This window comes from Schistocerca cancellata, chromosome 9, assembly GCF_023864275.1.
Source record: "Schistocerca cancellata isolate TAMUIC-IGC-003103 chromosome 9, iqSchCanc2.1, whole genome shotgun sequence".
In the NCBI taxonomy this organism is placed as follows: domain Eukaryota; kingdom Metazoa; phylum Arthropoda; class Insecta; order Orthoptera; family Acrididae; genus Schistocerca; species Schistocerca cancellata.
This window is the reverse complement of record NC_064634.1, coordinates 364,588,959-364,612,070: the sequence shown is the minus strand read 5'-3', so window position 1 is coordinate 364,612,070 and position 23,112 is coordinate 364,588,959. Positions and strand designations below refer to the sequence as shown.

Here is a 23,112-nt window from a genome sequence, read left to right as displayed (position 1 = left end):
TGAAGAAACTAAACTGGCACACACTTGGACACAAATTAAGAAAAAACACAAACTATACTGAGAAAGCATACGTAATGTTAAAAGAAGGGATTTTAAGTGATGATTTGAGGAATATACAACTACCTCCATAATGCACACCCTAAAGATGGTGATTAATCAGTGTAGACAGTGGCATTTTAAACAGTAAGCCTTCCCATGTTCCATATGTGAATAAAACAGGAAGTAACCCTAATGTTCGGTACAGTGTGTTGTAGCCACTGACATCCACTTCAAGGTGGTTTGTAGAATGTAGATGTACATTTTCTCTGAATTTTTATCATAACACTATGCAGTAGCCCATAGACAAAACTGCTGTTCTTGACAAGTTGTCTGGCAGTATGATTAACATGAAAATATTCACTTTCTGAAACAGTGAACATTGTGGACATAACCATAGCCTGTGCTTCTGACAGTATCTTCTCCAAGAAACATAATCTCAGGCAGAAAAATAATTCCTGATTATGCTGTCACAAAAATGAAATGTCAGGGTGGGTCCATTTCCTCGCTTCCTCTTTGTTGCCTTAAGTGTCTTATATTCGCACTCCCTTTCTGGATTTATTAAACTGTACACTGCTTATTTTAGTGGCACTAGATGTTTTCATTTAATGTGTAACTAAATTGTTCCTTAATTTACTCACTTTTGCATCAGTGTCTCCACTAAATGGACAAGAAAGTGTGAGGGCTGATACTACTAGCATATTGTCAAAATACATTTAAATCTGAGCTAATTAAACATTAATAGCTACAAAGTGACTTCTTGCTGTTAGTAAAGTTTTGATATTTTGTAAGGTACAATTTGCTGTAAAGGGATGTCATACAATCCTAGGTTTAACAATTTTCACTTCTAAAAATTCCATGATCATTCTAATGAAGCTTTACAGATGTTTTGTGGATTTGTTGCAAACAGTAATTTGCACATTCAGGTGTGAAATATTCATTTTAAAATGACTTTGGTTTATAGTTAAGTTGGTGTAAGTAGATCCTTGACGGTTGAAGTGGGCTGGGCATGGCAGCTCCGGATGCCTACCTTGACCAGTAATATTACACAATTTTGTAAATATCTCAAGGGCTACACTTCATTGCTGTGAAGAAAGTTGAAAACTGGCAACAGTGCTGTGAGCTGTCTGGGGACTTAAAACATCTTGACTATGGTATATTTCATATGTCCTTTCGAAGATGTATTTTGCACACTCACTTTTCTACGTTTTTCTTTAACTTTGTCAGTATGTGCTCATATGAAAGTCATACCTGTAATTAATATTCTTTTTTCAGATCTGTATGACATAAAACGAGCTGTTGTCCACACACACTTGCTGAACCCAGAGTGGCTTGTTGGATATTTTGGTACCCTCTCTGTGGAGGATTCACTTGAATGCTTAAAAGCTATGCTGACTGCAAACATTAGGCAGAATTTGCAGATATGTGTCCAGGTTAGTAGCTAAACAAAACAGTATTAGAAATGAGATTTTGGATTCACAAGCAAGCATCAAATGTAAGACATGCTATGTGTGAGACTAAAAGGTAAGGGGGAGGGGATACCACGAACTTCTACACAGTATGGGTGGGAATATTAGGAGTGGTGAGAGTGGGCAATTGGCCTTCACAGGCACATAATTTTAACACTTTGCAATGTATCATCAGGTTTGCAAAATGTAAAAGTATATGGAGCTAAAAAGAGGCCATAAACATATTAAAAATATGCTAAGATTGTCATCTATGGAGAAGCATTATGGGTGAGAGCATTTCCATTTGTGAACTCATAGCAGTCAGCTCAACCATAATCTCTTCTCGTATTGTAAAGGCTACTGCCTTGTTGATACAACCACTCTCCTTCCTCTGTCATTGGCCATTAGATTGTTCCATGTAAATGCCACATACTATTGTCTACTCAATGTTCTCCTGATACTTTTGTCTAGACTGCCCCCTTTCTTCCCCTGCACTTTTCCTTCAGGAATATGAACGACAATGTTGTCTGAAAAGTCCAGTAAGTTTCTTTCACAGTTTCTTTAATCTGTCATATCATAGCTTATTGCTTCTAAGTCTCCCCCCCCCCCCCCCCCCAAAAAAAAAAAAAAAAAAAAAAAAATTTAGCCACACACTCAGAATGATGTGTTATGAAGTTATGTTGGCAGTCACAAGGGATGTATTTTAATGTCTCGTCATTACCTGTGGTGAAGCTTGGTTACTTGACACAGTAAAACTAACCTGCAAAGGGTGGTAAAGGAAGGGTGAGACAATCTTAATGAAAGCAACTTGCCAACTTTAATTCGCATATTTCACACTTCCGCACCCCCATCCCCATGGTGCAGCTGGTCCATCAGTGCAGCATGTTACTGGGACCTTTAGAATGAGGTTACTTGCCACAGCGAATAACCCAGACAACAAATAAGTTCGTCTCCATCATGACAATCTGTGCCCCCGTTTTGCAGCTCCCTTAACAGAAACTGGAAGAAAGGAGATACCTCTCGCCCAGCCTCTTTACAGTGCAGACCTATTTTTCTGAGTTCAATCTTGTTGGATCATCCAGGGAGGTACTAAGAGGCTAATGATTTTAGGATGACAAAGGTGACTTAATTATGTTGTAACAGCAAATAAAGAAATTAAAAATGTCTTGTTCACATTTGATTCGCTCTCGTAGAAAGTCGCAAAATGTTAACAAATTTTCAATTTGTAATTCACTTCCATGAATCAATATAAACGTTTGTTTTCAATATACACATTTCCGCGGCAGGCAGCACTAGTCCATACAGTATTAAAGTTTGTGCGGTCTAGAGATTCCTTGGCTTTATCCTGTATCACATAAATGAGCATTGTTACAAAACTTAAATCAGAAAAAAATGCTGTTTTGTCTTCTGGAAGAATAGAAATTCAAGAAATAGTTCACTTGTTAATGAATAGATAACTATAAGCCCATATGAGTTTATTTTGTGAAAAAGCCAAAAATTTGTGTGAGGTGCACTAAAGATAAAGAAATTAAAGTAGCCAAATGTGCAATATACTTTCCTGGGCACGTCCAAAATTGTTTTGTATGGTTTCTACCTTCCAATGGCTTGTGAACTGACTCACCCTACAAATTATGTAGGCCTATAGAATGACCTAGTATAAAGAATTCTAGTGATCTTCAGTATTGTATAATTCTAGTGATGTCTGACATAACATTTTTTTCTGTCCGGTAATTAAAGTGATACAGACAGCTGGCATCAGTGACGCAGTGTTTGAACCACAGTGCTGAAAGTTGCCACTACATTGACAGGAGGCTATGGTAGCATAAAACTGTGTTGACATTATCACATTACCATAGAAACTTAAATGAATTGCATTATGTGGTTAAGGCAGATGCACCTTCAGTTTCTTCTGTTGGTGTTGTGTAATACTTAAAACTATCCACGTTTGGTAGTGTTGCAGCTATGGGCTTTACTAATTTCCCTCCTTGCAACTGAGGTTAGGCTTAAAAGTTAAAAAACAAAACATTTTTATTTTTGAGTTTGACACATTGTTGCATGGATTGAAACTAATTATAGAAATTTTTTCTGTTCTGCTGTTGATATCTCGAACATTATTTTGAAAACATTTGGCAGCTTCTTGATATGATGAAAAATCCTACGCACACATTTTTTCTCTATAAGAAACCAGTCATTAAGTAATAAATCAGGTGAATATGTGCAAAGTGAGATTGACTGAAAGATTTTTCTCCTTTGCATAATCAGTAGTTTGAAATGCTGTGAGACGGCTGGCATTGCCATGATTAAGACCGACAATTCTGACAATTATTTCTGGATTTTTTTTTTTTTTTATTGGTGACATGTGGCAAAGAAATCGCTGTGTATTAGTCATGATTAAAAGTTCGTAAATCCTCTAAGATCGTCTCCACGAACGATGTCCTGTGGGGGCACTGACTCTAGCAAATCCCAAAGTCCTCAACTCATCTTGGGGGCGTCATCCAAGATGTGGAGGTGGCCTTGCCTGCAGCTATCGAGCATACGGGGTGCAGTCGTCTGCAAGTAGTTGCTCATGTTGGCACCAATGATGCCTGTCGCTTGGGTTCTGAGGCGATCCTCAGTTCGTACAGGCGGCTGGCGGATTTGATGCAGACTGCTGGCCTTGCACGTGGGGTGCAAGCAGAGCTCTCTATTTACAGCATCGTTCCCAGAGTGGATCGGGGTGCTTTGATTTGGAGCCGAGTGGAGGATCTGATCCAGAGGCTTCGTTGACTCTGTGACGGTCTTGGCTGCAGATTTCTAGACTTGCGCTATTGGGTGGGGAATTGTAGGATGCCCCTAGATAGTTCAGGGGTGCACTACACAAAGGAAGTGGCTACTTGCGTAGCAGAGTACTTGTGACGTGCACATCGGGGGTTTTAGGCTAGGCAGTAGTGACAGGTGTCCTGATGAACACTCACCAGTCGACGTGCAGGCAGGGAAATCAGGATGTACTCAGTGTAAAAGACACTTCAGCTATCAAGATATTAGCAGTAAATTTTCAGAGTGTTTGGAATAAAGTTCCTGAATTTACTGCCCTCCAGGAAGCATGTGGCGCACAAATTATTCTCGGGACTGAGACCTGACTGAAACCTGAGATAGGAAGTTAAGAAATATTTCGTGAGGTTTGGAACGTGTATCGGAAAGACAGATTAGACACCGTAGGTGCTGGTGTCGTCATTGCAGTTGACAAAAATATTGTCTACTGTGGTCGAAGTAGTGTGATTGTGAAATTATCTGGACACGTTCAACAGGGCTAGGGGAAATAGTTAATTGTCGGCTGTTATTACCGGCCACCAGGTTCCACCATGACAGTCCTAGAATCATTCAAAGGGAGTCTACACTCTGTATTGCAGAAGTACCCGGATCATGCTATATTAGTCGGAGGTGACTTCAACCTACCCAGTATAGACTGGGATGTCCATAGATTCATTACAAGTGGTACAGACAAGCCATCGTGTGAATTACTCTTGAACACATTATCCGAAAACTGTCTTGAGCAGCTAAATCTACAGCCAACGCATAATGGAAATATTTTAGATCTGGTAGCCACGAACAGACCAGACCTCATCGACGGTGTCAGTGTTGAGACAGGGATTAGTGATCATGATGTTGTCATTATGACTATGGTTACAAAAGTTAAAAAGTTTGTCAAGAAGGCTACAAGAGTATTCTTACTAGAAAGAGCAGATAAGCAGTTGTTAGCATCCCACTTAGTAAATGAATCGACCTCATTTACTTCTGGTACGATGGACGTGGAAGAATTATGGGAAAATTTTAAACACATTGTAAATCAAGCATTGGACAAGTATGTGCCGAAAAAGTTGGTTATGGATGGAAAAGACTGGTTTAACAGTGCAATTCAGAGAATGCTCAGGAAGCAAAGGCAGTTGCACTCGCGGTACAAGAAAGATAACGAGAATGAGGACAGGCAAAAGTTAGTAGAGATTTGTGTTGCTGTAAAAAGAGCGATGTGCGAAGCATTCAACCACTACCACAGTCATACCTTAGCAAAAGATCTTGCTGAAAACCCAAGGAAATTCTGACCTTACGTAAAATCAGTAAGCGGGTCGAAGGCTTCCATCCAGTCACTCACTGATCAGTCTGGCCTGGCAATGGAAGACGGCAAAACGAAAGCTGAAATTTGAAATTTAGCATTTGAGAAATCTTCCATGCAGAAGGATCGTACAAACATACTGCCGTTTCTCTTACAGATTCCCGTATGGAGGACATAGTGATAGACATCCCTGGGGTTGTGAAGCAGCTGAATGGATGGAAAATAAATAAATCACCAGGTCCTGATGGGATTCCAATTCGGTTTTACAGAGAGTACTCTACTGCATTCGCTCCTTACTCAGCTTGCATTTATCGCGAATCTCTTGCACAGCGTAAAGTCCCGAGGGACTGGAAAAAAGTGCAGGTGATGCCTGTATATAAGAAGGATAGGACGGCTTCTCAAAATTATAGACCAATATCCTTAACATCGGTTTGTTGCAGGATTCTCGAACATATTCTCAGTTCGAATATAATGAATTTCCTTGAGACAGAGAAGTTGCTGTCCATGCATCAGCATGGCTTTAGAAAGCATCGCTCCTGCGAAACGCAGCTCATCCTTTTTTCACATGATATCTTGTGAACCATGGATGAAAGGTATCAGACGGATGCCATATTCCTTGACTTCCAGAAAGTGTTTGACTCAAGGCCCCGCTGCAGACTCCTAAGGTACGAGCATATGGGATTGGTTCCCAAATATGAGAGTGGCTCGAAGACTTCTTAAATAATAGAACCCAGTATGTTGTCCTCGATGGTGAGTGTTAATCGGAGGTGATGGTATCATCTGGAGTGCCCCAGGGAAGTGTGGTAGGTCTGCTTTTGTTTTCTATCTACATAAATGATCTTTTGGATAAGGTGGATAGCAATGTGCGGCTGTTTGCAGATGATGCTGTGGTGTTTGAGAAGGTGTTGTCATTGAGTGACTGTAGGAGGATACAAGATGACTTGGACAGGATTTGTGATTGGTGTAAAGAATGGCAGCTAACTCTAAATATAGATAAAAGTAAATTATTGCAGATGAATAGATGAATAGGAAAAAGAATCCCATAATGTTTGAATACTCCTTCAGTAGTGCAGCGCTTGACACAGTCACGTCGATTAAATATTTGGGCGTAACATTGCAGAACAATATGAAATGGGACAAGCATGTAATGGCAGTTGTGGGGAAGGTGGACAGTCTTCGGTTCATTGGTAGAATTTTGTGAAGATGTGATTCATCTGTAAAACAGACCGCTGAGGAAATTTAGAGAACCAGCCACACAGTCAGGTGGCTTGCGGAGTATGAATGTAGATGTAGATTTGAGGCCGACTGCAGTACAATTTTACTGCCGCTAATATATTTTGCGGAAAGACCACAAAGATAAGAGATTAGGGCTCGTACAGAGGCATATAGGCAGTCATTTTTCCCTCGTTCTGTTTGGGAGTGGAGCAGGGAGAGATGACGATAGTTGTGGTACGAGGTAACCTCCGCCACGCACCGTATGGTGGATTGCAGAGTATGTATGTAGATGTAGACATTTTATGAGTACCTCAACTTTATAGCTGTCTTTACAGATAGGTCAAAGCAGGGGGACTCCTGGCTGTTCTACAGTTTCCCAGATCATGTCCTCAAGGTCAGACTGCCTCAAAAATTTACTGTCTTCAGTGTAGTATTGTGTGCAATCTTGTGGGCACTGGACCTGATGAGACATCCTTCCAGTGCTAAATTTCTTCTCTGTTCAGATTCTGGGAGTGCTGTCCACTCTCCATTGGTACCCAGCAGATAAAGTAATCCTGAAAATAAAGGATGCTCCCCTCAGACTACAACCGGGGAAGGAGGTGTCTTGCTGTTAGGCACATGGGTTTTGTGGGGAACTAAAGGGTAGATCTAGCAGCCTAGGTGGTGTATTCTGATCCTCGGTTATTTCAGTGTGCCATCCCCCTGCATGCCATTACCTCGCTGTTGAGGTACAAAGTCGTATGTTGATGGGAAGAAGAGTGGCGGGAAGTGACACAGTAAGCTCTGTGTAGTAAAGCTGACAACTCGGCTGTGGTGTACCTTCTTCCAGCCACATAAAGATGAGGTCCTTCTTACTGAGTTTTTGCGTAGGCCACAGTCATATGGTTCATGGCTTCTGACTCTGGTGTGAGGACCTTCCAGTGTGTGGTGCTTATGGTGTACAGCTCACTTTAATTTTCCAACCAGTGGGCTGTGGTGGATTTTCTGATTCTGTCATCTATTTTAAGTAATGTTCAAATGAATGTGTTCAGAGTTTTAAAGTTTCATGAATTGTCAAACATCTTTCACAAGCTTTTAGGGAGATGACTTAATGTGTTAACAGGATGACAGGCGCACACACACATTTTTATAAATAGTCGGGGACATTTACTGTGCATTTCTTTGTTCTTTTCTTGTTTTACTTGCATTTTAATCTCACGTACAGTTACCTTTACTTTTCCTCTGTTTTAGTTCGTGTGAGGTACTGATTTTGTGGTTGATCAGAGTGAGGGTGTGAAACAATTAGGTTTGTCACATTGGTTTGCTCTAATGAGTGTAAGGTTGGTGATAACTTTGCAATTAAATGCCCATAAGCTGCTTTGCTCTCTCGCTCCTCCGTAACTGGATGTTGGATCAAAAAACTCCTATTGCGGGGTTCTTTAAATCTGAAGCTTTTTCATTTTTAGTTGTTGGCAAGAGTTGTTGGTTCACTCATTTTGTAGTGGTACAAACACGAGACAGTGAAAGTACACTGATCAGCTAGAACATGACTACCTACCTAATAGCCAGTAGTTCACCTGGCTTGGATGACAGCAGCAGTGCATTGTGGCAGAAACAGTGAGGCCTTGGTAAGTTTCTGAAGTTTTGGCACCAAATCTGCATGCACATGCACAAAATCCAATAAATTCCAGGGAGGGGCGATGAGTTCTGATACGCTTAATCACATACCAGATGTGTTGGTCAGGTTCAGATCTGGTGAGATGGGAGACCAGCACATCAATCAAAACTTCCCACTGTTCCTTGAACCACTCCCATCACTCTCCTGATCGTGTGGTGTGGCACATTGTCTTGTTGAAAAATGTCACTCCCATTGGGAAGTGGCATTGAAGTGGTGTACATGGACTGCAACCAGTGTAAGATACTTCTTCGGTGTCATGCATCATGGTGCCTTGCACGAGCTAAACGGGAGCCATGGAAGCCCAAGTGAATGTTCCACACAGCATAAGTGAGTCGCCACCAGCTTGTCTTTGGCCCACAGTACGTCCTCCATTGGCACGAAGAAGGCATCAGACCATACAGTGTCTGGCACTGTGCCAACATCCAGTGCTGATTGCCATGCGTCCATTTCAGTAGGGGTTGCCAATGTCACGTTGTTAACATTGGCGGCGCCATAAGAGGCACGTAAATGTGCAGTGTGAAAGACTTGTCCCCCACCTGATCTGTACAGTAGTTTCTCACTCTCATTGCCGGATGTCGGTTGTTTCGCATATTGGCACCAACTGCAGTCCGGAAATATTTTTATGAAGTAGCAATGAAGTATAATGCTTCAAAATTGTCTGTAATTTCTATGAAGTAAGAGAAAGTAAATTATGGTAACAGTGACACATTAAAAACTTAACAGCAGTTCACAGTATTGAAATAAAGTAGCTGATCTGGTAACTTTGTCTACATAATATGCCTACATTTGCTTGTAGTGCTTAAAAATGGAAAAATTAACATAGAAAACGCAGTTCATTTTCAGTTTTCATCCTTTTGCATTGGCTAGTCATAATGACAAAATAGTGGTGTGATCCCCAACAAAATTTTTGAACAGAGTTGCAAAGAATTAGAATCAGTAGGAGAATAACTTCAATATTTTGGTTCTATGTATCTGGAAACCGAGTCAAAATTTTTCAATCCTAATTAGATTCCTACAGGAAATAAGAGAGAACCAAAAATTTGATTTGTTCAAACAATCTAGTTGAATGTGCATGGAAGAAACCAGTATAACTGCTATCCCTAAAATGACTGACATCAAAGAATGATACTCGCATGGATTTGCCATGTGGATACAGTGCTCTAGTTGTTGCTATGGTCTTACATCTTTGATTCTTAAGCCGCCAATAGCTTTATAAAATGGTTGGAAAAGCACACATTCACTTACACATTCATATTTGGTCGTTGACATGTTTTTCAGCCCATCTGTATTCACATCTGAAATAAAAGTAGCTATCTGCACTTTAAAGAACAATAGTTAGTGGTCAGTTATGAAATGTGGCCAAAGTAGCTCTTGGATGGGTGGGCCATAACTAAATGGTTAATAGATAGTGATCCATTATTTAATAATTATTGAAAAATTGTCATCTCATCCATATTTACATAAATTATAAAAATATTATGTGTAACATTTGGCATAATAGTCTATGGCAAAGACTTGCTTAACTTCAAATTTATTGTAATGTCTTTGCCTTTGATGTAAACAGTTAGAAAAAGATAATTGAACTTAGAATTCCAAACCTCATTTGTGTTTTATTTCAAATTAAGTTTATCTAAAGAATTTGCTGCTTTGGTTATGATATGTAGCTCATAGCAAGTGTTACACTATGTACAAAGTTTAAAATATAACCTTTATCTCATAGAAGAAAAGTTAACGATCATTGAATACACATTACATGCTCATTGCTTTTTCAGATTGCCACAAAATACCACGAACAACTAACAACAAAAGCTCTTATAGATTTGTTTGAGTCATTCAAGAGCTATGAAGGTCTTTTTTACTTCCTGGGCTCAATAGTAAACTTCAGCCAGGACCAAGAAGTGCACTTCAAATATATTCAGGTAATTGTTTTACAGTTCTCTTACTTACTGTTCACTGACTAATGATTAAATGGCATATTTGACTAACAGTCTGTGATGCAATTAACCAGAGATGAAGTCTACCTTTGCTTTAATAACAAACCTGCTGTTTTTTCTGACATTCATTGCTTATTCTGTTTAAATTTCTTTAGATCATGATCTTTAACTTTTATTGCTTCCTTTGCTGACATGGCTATTTCTTACTAATTTCGAATTAGTAGCTCATCGATAATTGTATTAACAGCATGGCATGGGATTGCCTGAGTCTGCATGTATTGGACATCAACATAAAAGCATTTGATTTTGCAAACTTAAAATGCTGCAGTGCACACATGATAAATGGATATTGAGCACCTGTAGGAATTCTCGGACTCCCCTTTAGATCAGGTGTGTTTTACACAGGAAGCAGCGACTGCTGTAGCAGTGCCAGTTTTTTTGGTAAGAGAAATCCCTCCACAGGCCTGATAAGATGTAATCAAAATTTGGCCACGGAATATTATCCCTCATTAGAGTAGCATTCCTCATAATCAGAGATAGATGATGATACATTAGTTAACTGAAATAGTGTCTATGGAAAAGTCCCAGATCGTCTTGCTTACAGACAATAACAATGCCCACATATATTCTGTTCATCATAAGAATAAACCTCATGTAAACTGTACACCTTGTATTCTTGCATGTTCGCTTGAATCTCACTGGATTTCGTTTCATGTGGAGTGGAAGCAAAGTTGTGATTGTTACAGTCAAGGATGATCATAAGGATATGTTTCATGCCATTTCACACACATAGACTGAGCAATAATGTGCGGGACAACAGCTTTACTGGCACTTTAAGCTTGGACAACACGGGCCAACCAGTGGTCCAATTAGCCTGCAGTGATGTGAGCAGTTGCAGTTTGTACATAAAGAGATGGCCAAAGAAACAATATCGCTTCAAATAACTCCAGCACTACAACGACCAGATGGAAAGCATAAAATGATCATGTTCTCACCTAATATAGTATCCTGATTATAGACAAGAATGATGAAAAGATCTTGAGTTATACGGTAACTATTCTGAGCGAGCCATATCTGACGGAAAAGCATACTACAGGGATTTCACCGTATTGTTGAATATTGAAGCCACTGAAGGTATTAATTGCAGTCAGTCTGATAACCTCTCAGCTACTTCCATATCTGAATCCGAGAAATAAATTTCAGTACTGGAACAGTCATCTGCTGCATTGATAATCAGTTGATCAACAACAGAATCCATGAATGTACTCTAGCACCGCATTTTATCCTCTTACGAAGTGTCATTCTATATCCCACCAATGTGTGGCAATGACATGAAAAGAGCTGCGTGTGTTGGTTCCAGTACATGTGGCAGCTTAACAGTCTCATTTCACGGTGCAGATCCCTTAACTTTGCTCCAAATTGGTTCTCTTGGGTTGATATTGTAATGGTACAGTGGCAGATGTAAAAATGCAGTGTTAGTGTGGTGTGCTCAGTGCTGTGAAAAAGATTGATTTCATGTTTCTACTGCACATCTACATCTGTGGTATAAAACAATAGACATACTACAAATAGAGTATTTAGTTTCTCTGTAACAGGAAGCAGCCTCAGCCAATTTCATACTGTGTATTAACAGCCCAACACTGCAGAGGCTGTGACTAAACACTATTTTTGGAATAAAAACTACATAACCAATGCATGATTAAGAAAAATGTTGATGGCTATTAACACATTTGGGTATCTTAGTTTCATTTAACATAACTTAGTAATAATACATCAAATACACAATTAGGACATACTTCAAAGAAACATCAGTGTACATGTGCTATGGCTTATGACCAAATTAGAGCACTAAACATCACTTCAAACAAGATTATAAAAGGAAGATATTTCTGCTTAGTAGGAGAGGCAAGAAACACATCAAAAGTTTTGCATCACCTCAGTTCAGTGTGTTCCAGAACCTGTACAGAGAACTGGAATAGCACCATGTACCTGTTGGTTGTAGCCTCCTGACCACACAGGGATCAGCTCTGCTGATGACTGTGCTATTAACTTCCCACATATGCCAAGGAGTAGACGCCCATCCCTGTGGGGCATTGGGGCTCCCCGTAATGCCCATCCTGCCAGATGGCCTTAGCTGTGGCTGGGTGGCACCTGTGGGAAGGGGCCCTGGTCAGAGTGGGTGGCATCAGGGTGAATGATGTGGGATGAAGCAGTCCATCTCTTGCTGGTGGTGAACCGTCAGCAGTCTCTAAGCATTCAAGAGCTCAATTCAACACACAGAAGTAAAAGCCTAAATCATTCCCCTCCCTGGCCACACCATGGGAGGAACATCAGCCTAAGAATGGCAGCGGCTCTTACTTGGCTCAGTATCTTGTTAGAGCGCTGATGAAGCCTCAGTTTTTAGTCGAACATTTAGAGGACAAATTTGGGGAGGTGGAGAGCTTGTGCAAAATGAGATCTAGGTCAGTCTTGATCAAAACAGCATCATTTACCTTGTCACAGACGTTATTTGCTTCAGACAAGCTGGGAGATGTTTCTGTAACCATCACGCCCCCTGAGAGCTTAAATATGGTCCAGGGTATTATATTTTGCAGCGATCTTCTTTTTCAGTCTCACGATGCCAATTTAGAGTGGCAAGGTGTAAATTTCGTCCAGTGTGTCCATTGGGGTCAGACGGATAATCAGGTAGCACTGGTGCATTCATCTTGGTCTTAAAGGGTGATACATTGCCCGAGAAGGTCAAGCTGATGGTGTAACGCTGTGATGTATATCCCTAACCTGCTTAGATACTTTAAGTGCTGGAAGTTCGGCCATATGTGTTCCCGCTTTTACTGCATTTTGTACTGCTGCTCCAGTACGGGTGTTGCTGAGCGGCGCCTACAGGAAGTCATCCACAAGGCGCAATAATGGGCTATAGCCCACAGTTTCCAGTTTTCAGCCGCAAAGTCGTGTGTTATGCACTTCTGTCAGTGTTGTACAGTTCATCTGGACTCAGAACTTTACCTTCATTACGCTCCACTGACTGTAGTGGAGACATATCGATTATTAGGACTGGTTTCCTACAGTAGATTGACTTAGCTTCATCTCCGTCAGCTTAAGCAGAAGTACTGGCATCATCTCAATGCCCTTCATTGGCCTAGCAACACCAGTTCGGGTGCAGATTGCTCTATGCTGCTGTGACTCTACAGAGCCCTTGTCCAATCTTGAATTGACTATGGAAGTGTGGTTTATGGTTCGGCAGCACCCTTAGCATTGAATTTACTCAGCCCTGTGCAACACTGCGGGGTTAGACTAGCGACAGGAGCTTTTAGGAAGAGTCTGGTGACCAGTGTACTGTTGGAGACTAGGGTCCCTCCATTGCAGATCAGATGTGCACAACTGCTTGCCCGTTACGCTGCACACATTCGTACTTCTCCTGAGCATCCAAATTAGTCTCATTTTCCTGCCTGTGGCAGTCCATCTCCCCCATTGGCAGCCCAGATCTGGGCTAACAATTGCGGTTCGCATGCGGTCCCTTCTCTCCGAACTAGTCCTTCCCTTTACCACCTCTTCTTGTGGTCTGTTCATACACTTCCACGGTGTACGCCTCAGCCGCAACTTCGTCTGGACCTTTCACATGGCCCCAAAGGACTTGTTAACCCTGCGGCTCTCTGCTGTCACTTCGTCTAGATTTTTAATGTGTGCCGGGGCTCTGACTCGATGGCTGATGGTCACATTGGCTTTGTCTACATTAAACAGTGGCCATATTGAGCAGCATTCATTACCCGGTGGTTGTAGTGTATTCACTGCAGAGGTGGTGGCCATTTCTTGTGCACTTCAGTATCGTGCATCATCAGTTCATGCATGGGGTGTCATTTCTTCTATGCACTGACTACTTGAGCAGCCTGAAAATCGACCAGTGCTACCCTTGTCATCCTTTGGTAGTGTCCATGCAGGAGTCCATCTGTGCCCTGGAGCGATCCAGCCATTCAGTGGTGGTCATATAGACCCCTGGTCATGTCTGAATCCCAGGAAATGAACTTGCTGGCGAAACAGGCTACACGGAAACCACTTGGGTAGATCAGCATCCCCGAAACTGACCTGCGTTAGTTATTACGCCTCGAGGTTTTTCCGCTTTGGGAGACTGAATGGCAAAATCTGTGCATACAACAAACTGCGAGCCATTAACGGACCACGAATGCGTGGAAGTCGAGGGCCTCATGCAGGAACTCTGTGGTTCTCTGCCAGCTTCGCATTGGCCATGCCTGGCTGACCCACGGCTACCTCCTACTCCGTGAAGACCCACCTTGGTGTCAGTGCGGTGCCCGGTTTACAGTGGCACATATTCTGCTCTATCCTTGTTTGGCTGCCCTGCAACTTCATCTTCGGTTGCTGCACTAGTCATCATTGATTTTAGCAGACAACGCCTCATTGTCTGATTTGGTTTTAAGTCTCATCCACGAGGGTCAGTTTTATCATTCAATATGAATTTTAGTGCATGTCCTTTGTCCCTCTGTGTGCTCTACCCTAGTGCTTTTAGGGTGGAAGTTTTAATGTGTTGCAAGCTGGCTGGCTTTTCCTTTTTATTTTTGTGGTCGGCCAGCCACTGTAATCTTCCTTTTTTCTTCCTGTGTTTCTAGTGTCTGTTTTCTTGTCCTTTTGTTCCTTTTAGTGTTTGTTTGCCTTTCCTTCGTTCTCGTCTTTTCTTTCAGTTTTGTGTTATGTCTCGTCTCTTACTCTCACACTTGCAGCATTGTTTCATTAGAAACAAGGGGCCGATGACCTAGTTTGGTCCCTCACCCCCTCTTTTAAATCAACCAACCAAGATATGCACAATGAGAGCGCAAATTGTCGTCCATAAACACAAATGCCTCACCAATATGCTGCTGATATGGTTGCGCTATCGGTGGGGGCTCCACATAACACCTGACCGGGTTGCCTCCAAACATGTCTCAGATTATTGTCTGGTTCAAGATATACTTGACACTCATCGGTGAAGAGAACATGATGGCAGTCCTCAGTGATCCATTCGACATGTTGGGTCCCCCCTGTACAACGCTGCATGGTGTCGTGGTTGCAAAGATGGACGTCGGGAGTGTAGTTGCATATCGTGCAGCCTATTGTGCACAGTTTGAGTCGTAACACGATGTCCTATGGCTGCACGAAAAGCATTAATCAGCATGGTGATGTTGCTGTCAGGGTTCATCAGTCACAATCCGTAGGTAGTGGTCATCCACTGCAGTTGGCCTCCTTGGGCGGCCTGAGCAAAGTACGTCATCGACAGTTCCTGTCTCTCTGTATCTCCTCCATGTCCAAACATCATTTTTGTTCACTCTGAGATGCCTGGACACTTCCCTTGTTGAGAGCCCTTCCTGGCACAAAGTAACAATGCAGCCGCGATCGAATCGTGGTATTGACCATCCAAGCCTGGTTGAACTACAGACAACACAAGCAGTGTACCTCCTTCCTAATGAAATGACTGGAACTGATCGGCTGTTGGACCCCCACCCCCCGTTAATACATGCTGCTCATGCATGCTTGTTTACATCTTTAGGTGAGTTTAGTGACATCTTAGAACAAAGGGACTGTCTGTGAGACAATATCCGCAGTCAATGTTTATCCTCAGGAGTTCTGGGTACGTGGGTGATGCCAAACTCTTTGATGTGCATATAATACAGATTACTCGAGAGTTAAACATGAAAATTTCGTCTCCAGTACTGCCAATGTTGAGAATCAATGGACAAAGCTTAAGAGTATTGTACAATATGCCTTGGACAGATATGTGCCAAGCAGAGTTGGAAGGAATGGAATACACCTGCCATTGTTAGTCAGCCATTTTAGAAAGCTAGTACATAATTGGAGCTTCCCTGCCAATGTAAATGTAACAAAATATTTACATACATGAAAAAAACCAAAAAGAAATGTAAACAAATATAGCCAGCCATGCATTGAAGCTTTCAAGTAATTTGAAAGTAAATTCTATCTACTGACTCCACAGAAAACCCTGAGGAGTTTTGTTCTAAAGCAAAATCAATAAATGGATCAAAGCAATCTGTACACACACTGTGATCATAATGGTATCAAAACATAGGATGAACACAGAGAAGGCTGTAGTACTACTAACCATTTTCCAAAACTGTTTCCCAGAGGAAGATTGTACTGTGGTTCCTCCTCGAAACTGTCGTATGCTCATCAGTGGCAAACATCAATATAAGGAACCACAGAATCAAATAGAAACTATAATCTCTTAAGAGGTAAGGCCATTACTGTCCATGCAAACTTTTGACACTCAGTGCGGTGGCTGATTTGAGTGACCATAAATGGGAAACGTCTTTAGTCACTCTAGTGAGCTGTTGCACAGTGTCAACTTTGTGTGGACAGTAGACCAGATGGGATACCAAGATTGTACATAAGGCATGTGAAAGAATCTGACCCATGTCTAATAGAAGTGTACTGTAGCAAATTTTTTGTTTGTTTGTTTGTCGTGATTTGAAAAGGCATGTGTCGTAACTATACTCGAGAACTGTCAGAACAGATGCCCAAAACTATACGCACTCACTTCAGACATTTATGGACACCGAAAATTTCATTTTTTGGCGTCAACATGGGTAGCATAAAATTGATCATGTGAAACCCAACTGTTTAATCATGGGACACAGAAAGCAGTAGATGGCAGCATCCAGGTATATGCTGTGCTTCGTGACTTAAGGAAGGCCTTGGATACAGCTCCACGCTGCTCCTTAAAGAACAAAATATGAGCATTTGAATAAGACAAGCTGTGTGATTCGTCTGAAGAGTTTCTAACAAACACAACAGTGTTGAGACAAATTGAAGTTTTCCATCCCTGCTCTTCAGAAACAGTGGTACCCCACATAAAGAAAATTAACCCACCATGATGTTCTTAATCGTGAGAAATCTTAAGATGTTTTGAATGTACAACAAGGAACATTTAAAGGGCAATTAGTTTCTGCAGTACATAAAAATTAACTACTTAATTACAGTGGAAGTTCCGTTATATTTTCAAGGATTGTATCTAGAACTGTTAGTGCCAGAATTTGCAGTTGACATCTCAACATAGATATAAAGTAGTGCACATAAACAAGCTGAAAGGTCCATTGTTCTATAATAAGAAGACTGCAGAAGCCACTGGAAATAGTCGTGTCCTTTAAATATTAATGAGTATGTGTACAGAGCAATTTAAAGTGCAATGACCAATAAAACCAGTAACAGGAAAGGCATATGCCACACTGAGATTCATTGGAAGAATGCTCAGGAAGCATAGTCAAACTAGAGCAGCTCTCCTGCGGACCTTGCAGAACTATCACTAGTAGAGGATATTGTAGAATTATATATTGGGAATGATCTATTTGAATATATTAGCAACGAAACCAATGAGTACTACAGTCAAAATTGCGATAGAAGGAAAGTGTATAAAAAATATGCCAAATTTGTTGACGTTATGGGACAATGACAGTTTCGAGGAGGAACCACAGTACAATCTTCCTCTGTGAAAGTTTTGGAAAACGGTTAGCAGTAGTACTACTACTACAGCCTTGTGTGTTCATCCTATGTTTTGATACCATTATGATCACAGTGTGTGTACAGATGGCTTTGATCCATTTATTGACTAGCTATTGCAGAGACATGGCTTAGCCACAGCCTGGAGGATGTTTCCAGAATGAGGTAGCTTACAAAAATTCTCATTCACCCAGTACTTAAATATTGCTTGTCTGTCCAGGATCTGTGCTAGGTAAGACTGATACAGAAAATGAGGATCCAAACAAGAGCAATGCCTTTATATAAAAATTCATATAGTAAATGCAAAAGTGTCGTGCAGATGCTGAGAGAGGCATTCTGTGTAATGGTGTGGTTTGCTGTTAAAATTGTGTGTGTGTGTGTGTGTGTGTGTGTGTGTGTGTGTGTGTGTGTGTGTGTGTGTGTTTTCCTAGATAATATTCTTTCCTCCACATAGATCTTCAGAAAAGACCATGTACATAAAATTAGAGATTAAAGTTCACATGAAAGCATACCAACATTCATTCTTTCCATGAAATGTTTTGTGACATGAACAGGGAATGAGGGATGGGAGTGAGGATGGTACACAAATAACCTTCCACATTGTAAGGTGACTTTCAGAGAAGTAGATAAATCATTAGATTTTATGACATGACATGATTTAGATTCTGATAAATGCCAGTGTGTAATATCCGTAAAGAATTCTTAAGTATAATTAATTATCTAAAATTAGGATATACCACAGAGAACTGAAGCAAGCCTTCTTACACACAGAATGAGGCCAAATATGTGAAAGCATTTTCATATAATATACAGCTGAGGAACTTCAAAGGAACAAAATTAAAATAACTGCTGGCATAAAGGACAAAGATATAAAAGCAGATCCTGAAAAGGTTACCGTCTACAAGTACTTTAACATCACAGATTTACATCTTTGTCTACTTTGTAAAACAGCTATGCCATTAATATAACATGCAAGCTTATTTGGTCATTCACAAAGTACTGAATTACAGTATGTGCAGAACTATGTTCGTAAGAGAATATTATCAGCTGTTAATGCAGTAGTAGTTAGTAAATATAGGATTAATAAAGAAATCAGCCAGGAGGAAATTGAAAAGTAATACAAATTCCATAGAGGGGCAACAAACTCTTCTATGCCCATAATTAAGACACAGCCAAGTTTAAAATAATTAAATTAAAATTAAAGTTTTTAATACTGATCTAATAAAAGTAAAATTATAGAAAGTCTTGTAAAGTATCAAGCAAGAAGGAAAAGCTCAGTGTAGTTTTATGGGCTGAAATACCTTGATTTATGGTGCTCTGTAAAATATATAGTTAGGTTAATATTAAGATGTCAAGGCTAAAATTATCAAGAAATGTAAAGATTACGTAATTACTATATTTGTTGTTTGGTTTTACAGGCTGCGTGCAAGACTGGTCAAATAAAAGAAGTGGAACGTATCTGCAGAGAGTCTAATTGTTATAATGCAGAACGTGTTAAGAACTTCTTAAAAGAAGCAAAGCTTACTGACCAGTTGCCATTGATCATTGTTTGCGATAGATTTGATTTCGTCCACGATTTGGTGCTATATCTTTATCGCAACAACTTACAGAAGTACATCGAAATATATGTGCAAAAGGTAAATTAAGACATCTGTTTTCTAATAGTGGTGTAAAGTGTACAAAAGTTTCAGTATACTTATTATAATTACTTAATTATTTTATGTGGTCAGTTGTAAAGTCTCTCTCATAACCTATATTTAAAGACGGAAAGTGGCAGTATTTAACTTATAATACACTAATGACAAAATTAAATTTTGCTTTTTATGGCAATGTTTAAACTTCCAGGTGAATCCATCAAGGTTGCCAGTTGTTGTTGGAGGGCTTTTAGATGTGGACTGTTCGGAAGATATTATAAAGAACTTGATATTGGTTGTCCGTGGGCAGTTTTCCACAGATGAATTGGTAGAAGAAGTTGAAAAACGGAACAGACTGAAATTGCTTCTGCCATGGCTTGAATCTCGTGTTCATGAGGGCTGTGTAGAACCAGCTACACACAATGCCCTGGCGAAGATCTACATAGATAGCAATAATAATCCTGAAAGATTCTTAAAGTAAGATACATTTGATGTCAGACTACTAATACAGCTTGTCAGAGCTTAATGGTTTGCATTTTTACAGGCCCAGTCAAAGCACCATCTTGCCATATTAGCTTTTTCATTTTGGAAGCATTTGCTTAGTATTTTCAATTCCATGTAGATTGATTCACATTTCAGTTTAATTATGTGAAATTTGGTCAGATTATTTTGCAGATACGTCAGATTAGAAAAACAAGTTGATTTATTTTGAGAATGTTTGAGGTGGTGTCATTTTGAATTGTGTTCTGCATTGTGCACACTATGTCACAACATGTTTTCATCATGTATTTACACTTAATAACATGTGATGAATTAAAATGATAGAAAGCTTGTTGAGTGCAATTGTTGCCAAGAGTCTGAAAATTTGTGTATTAAAATAAAATTCCTTTTGTTACTAAAAACATAATATGCAGGTGCAGATTAAGAGTAAGAAGTAATAAATGTGCATCACCTGACATCTTGGTGAAAAACCTTAGAACAGGCATGGGGACCCACATGTGTGATACACAGTTGAGTTGGTGAGCTGCCTCAAGATGTGACAGTGACACTCATAGTGCATGAAGTCAAAGCTATATGGTGTGTGACTTTAAAGTTTATAGGTACTGCATTGCTGTGGCATGCCAAGCCGACAAAATATATCTCAAAACATATCTTTTGAGAAGACTGATTCTGTGTGTACCCGAAAGTTCTTCTTTATGCCAGGTGTGGGCTGCTGTTTGCCCACCTGTGCCTTAGAATATTGTGTATGGCAGTAAACAACAAGAAAGAACATGTGGAAGTTCCTGTAGTGTCAGAAGTACCTAGAAATAGTACTTCACACTAGTGAAACATTAGAAAAGAACATGCTGTGAGGTTCAAGCAGGCAACCAACTTTGACAGTTCTGTTAACCCCACAAGATGATATTGTAATAGAAAACTGTCTGGTTCTTTGTTCGGTCATCTTAGAACTGCTTTCTCTATACTCTGACACTTCCTAGTTGTGCTGACCTAGGATAAGAATACTAAGTTTTAAGTAAACACTACGCAGTTTGCTTACACTAACGAACTTCAATAAATTTGAGAGTAGTGAACTTTTGCTGATCCAGAGCCAAACCCATCTTCTGAAATTTAAGTTACTTAAAACATGTTGCAAATTGAGAGAGATTAATGTTATACACTCTTTACAAAATGTCAAAGCAGTTTTGTCAATTGTACTAACCTTTAATTTCAATTCCTCAGTCTTCTGTAATTTTCTTGAGAAATTATGTATGTGGTAGTGTAATGAAATAAAACTTCATAGGGCATGGTAGAGGGCATATGGAATTAAATTTTAGGTGGTCTATTGGATGCCAATCTATCCTGCATATTGGAACTGGACACGTTAGGAAAGAACTGCCCGGTGAAAACATGTTTATTGAAAATAACATTGCTACCAGTTTCATATGCAGCTATTTAAGCTGTACTACTAACTTTCAATGGCTATGAATGATTTTCTTTTTTTAAAAAAAGAGCACACTGTCTTACTTGCTCTCTCCTGGCAAATTAAAGGTAATGCATTTTATGTTATATAACATTCTGACAAATCCTGTGTAGTTCATAAATATTCTGCAGCTGGAGTGTGTAGTATCTGAAATGGAAGATACCATAGCTCTTAGGTACTGATGCCAACTTTTCTTCCGTTTGGGCTAATACTGAAGTTCAGCCCATCAGAATATTTCATTCACTATTGAATGTCTAAGAACAATGCAGCACACAATAAAATTGTTGGGTTGACAGATACTGCACTACTGGCATATATTTTTAAATTTGTAACAAAGTAGTAATCTGGATTAGTCCTACACAGCTGCAACATTTCTGCTGCTACTGAAAATGAATTGCCACTCTACATTCTTTCACTAGGGTATGGCAGTATTTTCGTTTGGCATTTCTAGAGGCAAGCTGAAATGTTGTGGTGCAGAGATTTGTGTGTACTGTGTCAGCAGTATACATGCAAATAAATGAAAAATTATGTACCTTTCTAGTTTTAAAGGTTGTTAGAAGTTTGGCTGTCCTTCATACTAAACAATTGAGCTGTTGCACCTGAGTGATTGCTACATTTTTTGGTAGATGTTTGTAAATGCCCAGTATGCAAGTGAATGAAACTTTCTTCACTAAAACTGCCAAAAATACTGTCTATGCATGCAAAAGCGCTAACTTAATGGATTTAGTACATACTTTATAATTTTTTCTTTCCTAGGGAGAATCAGTTCTATGATAGCCGTGTTGTAGGAAAATACTGTGAGAAGAGAGATCCTCATCTAGCTTGTGTTGCATACGAACGGGGCCAGTGTGACAGAGAGCTAATTAATGTTTGTAACGAGAACTCTCTGTTCAAGTCAGAAGCCAGGTAAGAACCAAATAAAGAGGTAATTAGTTTGAAAACCTCATAGAATTTTCTTGCTTTAATGTTGTGTAAGTGTTGGTTTTGTTCATGATGCTTGGGAATGTCAAGATTTTTGTTATGTAGTGCATTGTTGCAGTTTTTAGTGTATTGTGTATGAAACTTTATTTTGCTTTGTTCAGATTGGCTGCTTATTTATTACCTTTTTGTAAATTTCTTTGGCATCATCCTGAGCATGAACTGCTTTGTGAAGCCGAACACTTGGAATAAAGGCATCTGTTCTCTTGAATATTATTAAACACACACTCTTAAACTCTGCACGATGTGGTTTGGAACTTAATGTTACTTGTTATTGTCAATGTGGTTCAGCTCTGTTCCTTCATAATTTTTTCATTTAAAGTGCCTATGAAACTCATAAATTGGTGTTGGGCAGCCCATAAAATTTTTGGAAGAATTGGGGTGTGTGTGTGTGTGTGTGTGTGTGTGTGTGTGTGTGTGTGTGTGTGTGTGTGTGTGTGTGTGTGTGTGTGTGTGTGTGGCTATGAAACAGCATAGTTCCATAACGCAATGAATTTATTTTCAGGTATCTGGTTCGAAGAAGGGATCCTGAACTCTGGGCTGAAGTGCTGAATGAAAACAACCCATACAAAAGGCCTCTCATAGACCAAGTAAATATTAAACCAATTACTTCAATTAACCATTTATTAAGATTTCTTTAAGTAAGACTGACTTATTTTTGTC

The 23,112-nt window shown here is 39.9% G+C and overlaps 1 protein-coding gene across 1 annotated transcript in view; it reads left to right on the top strand.

Annotated features, from left to right (window-relative positions):
- LOC126101157 (clathrin heavy chain) overlaps positions 1–23,112 on the top strand; it is a 161,207-nt gene that overhangs the window by 119,586 nt on the left and 18,509 nt on the right. Inside the window, exons 14-19 of the mRNA XM_049911850.1 lie at positions 1,312–1,469; positions 10,219–10,365; positions 19,296–19,514; positions 19,723–19,988; positions 22,228–22,377; positions 22,955–23,039. Coding sequence (XP_049767807.1) covers positions 1,312–1,469; positions 10,219–10,365; positions 19,296–19,514; positions 19,723–19,988; positions 22,228–22,377; positions 22,955–23,039 — 1,025 coding nt within the window. The remainder of the gene's footprint in view (positions 1–1,311; positions 1,470–10,218; positions 10,366–19,295; positions 19,515–19,722; positions 19,989–22,227; positions 22,378–22,954; positions 23,040–23,112) is intronic.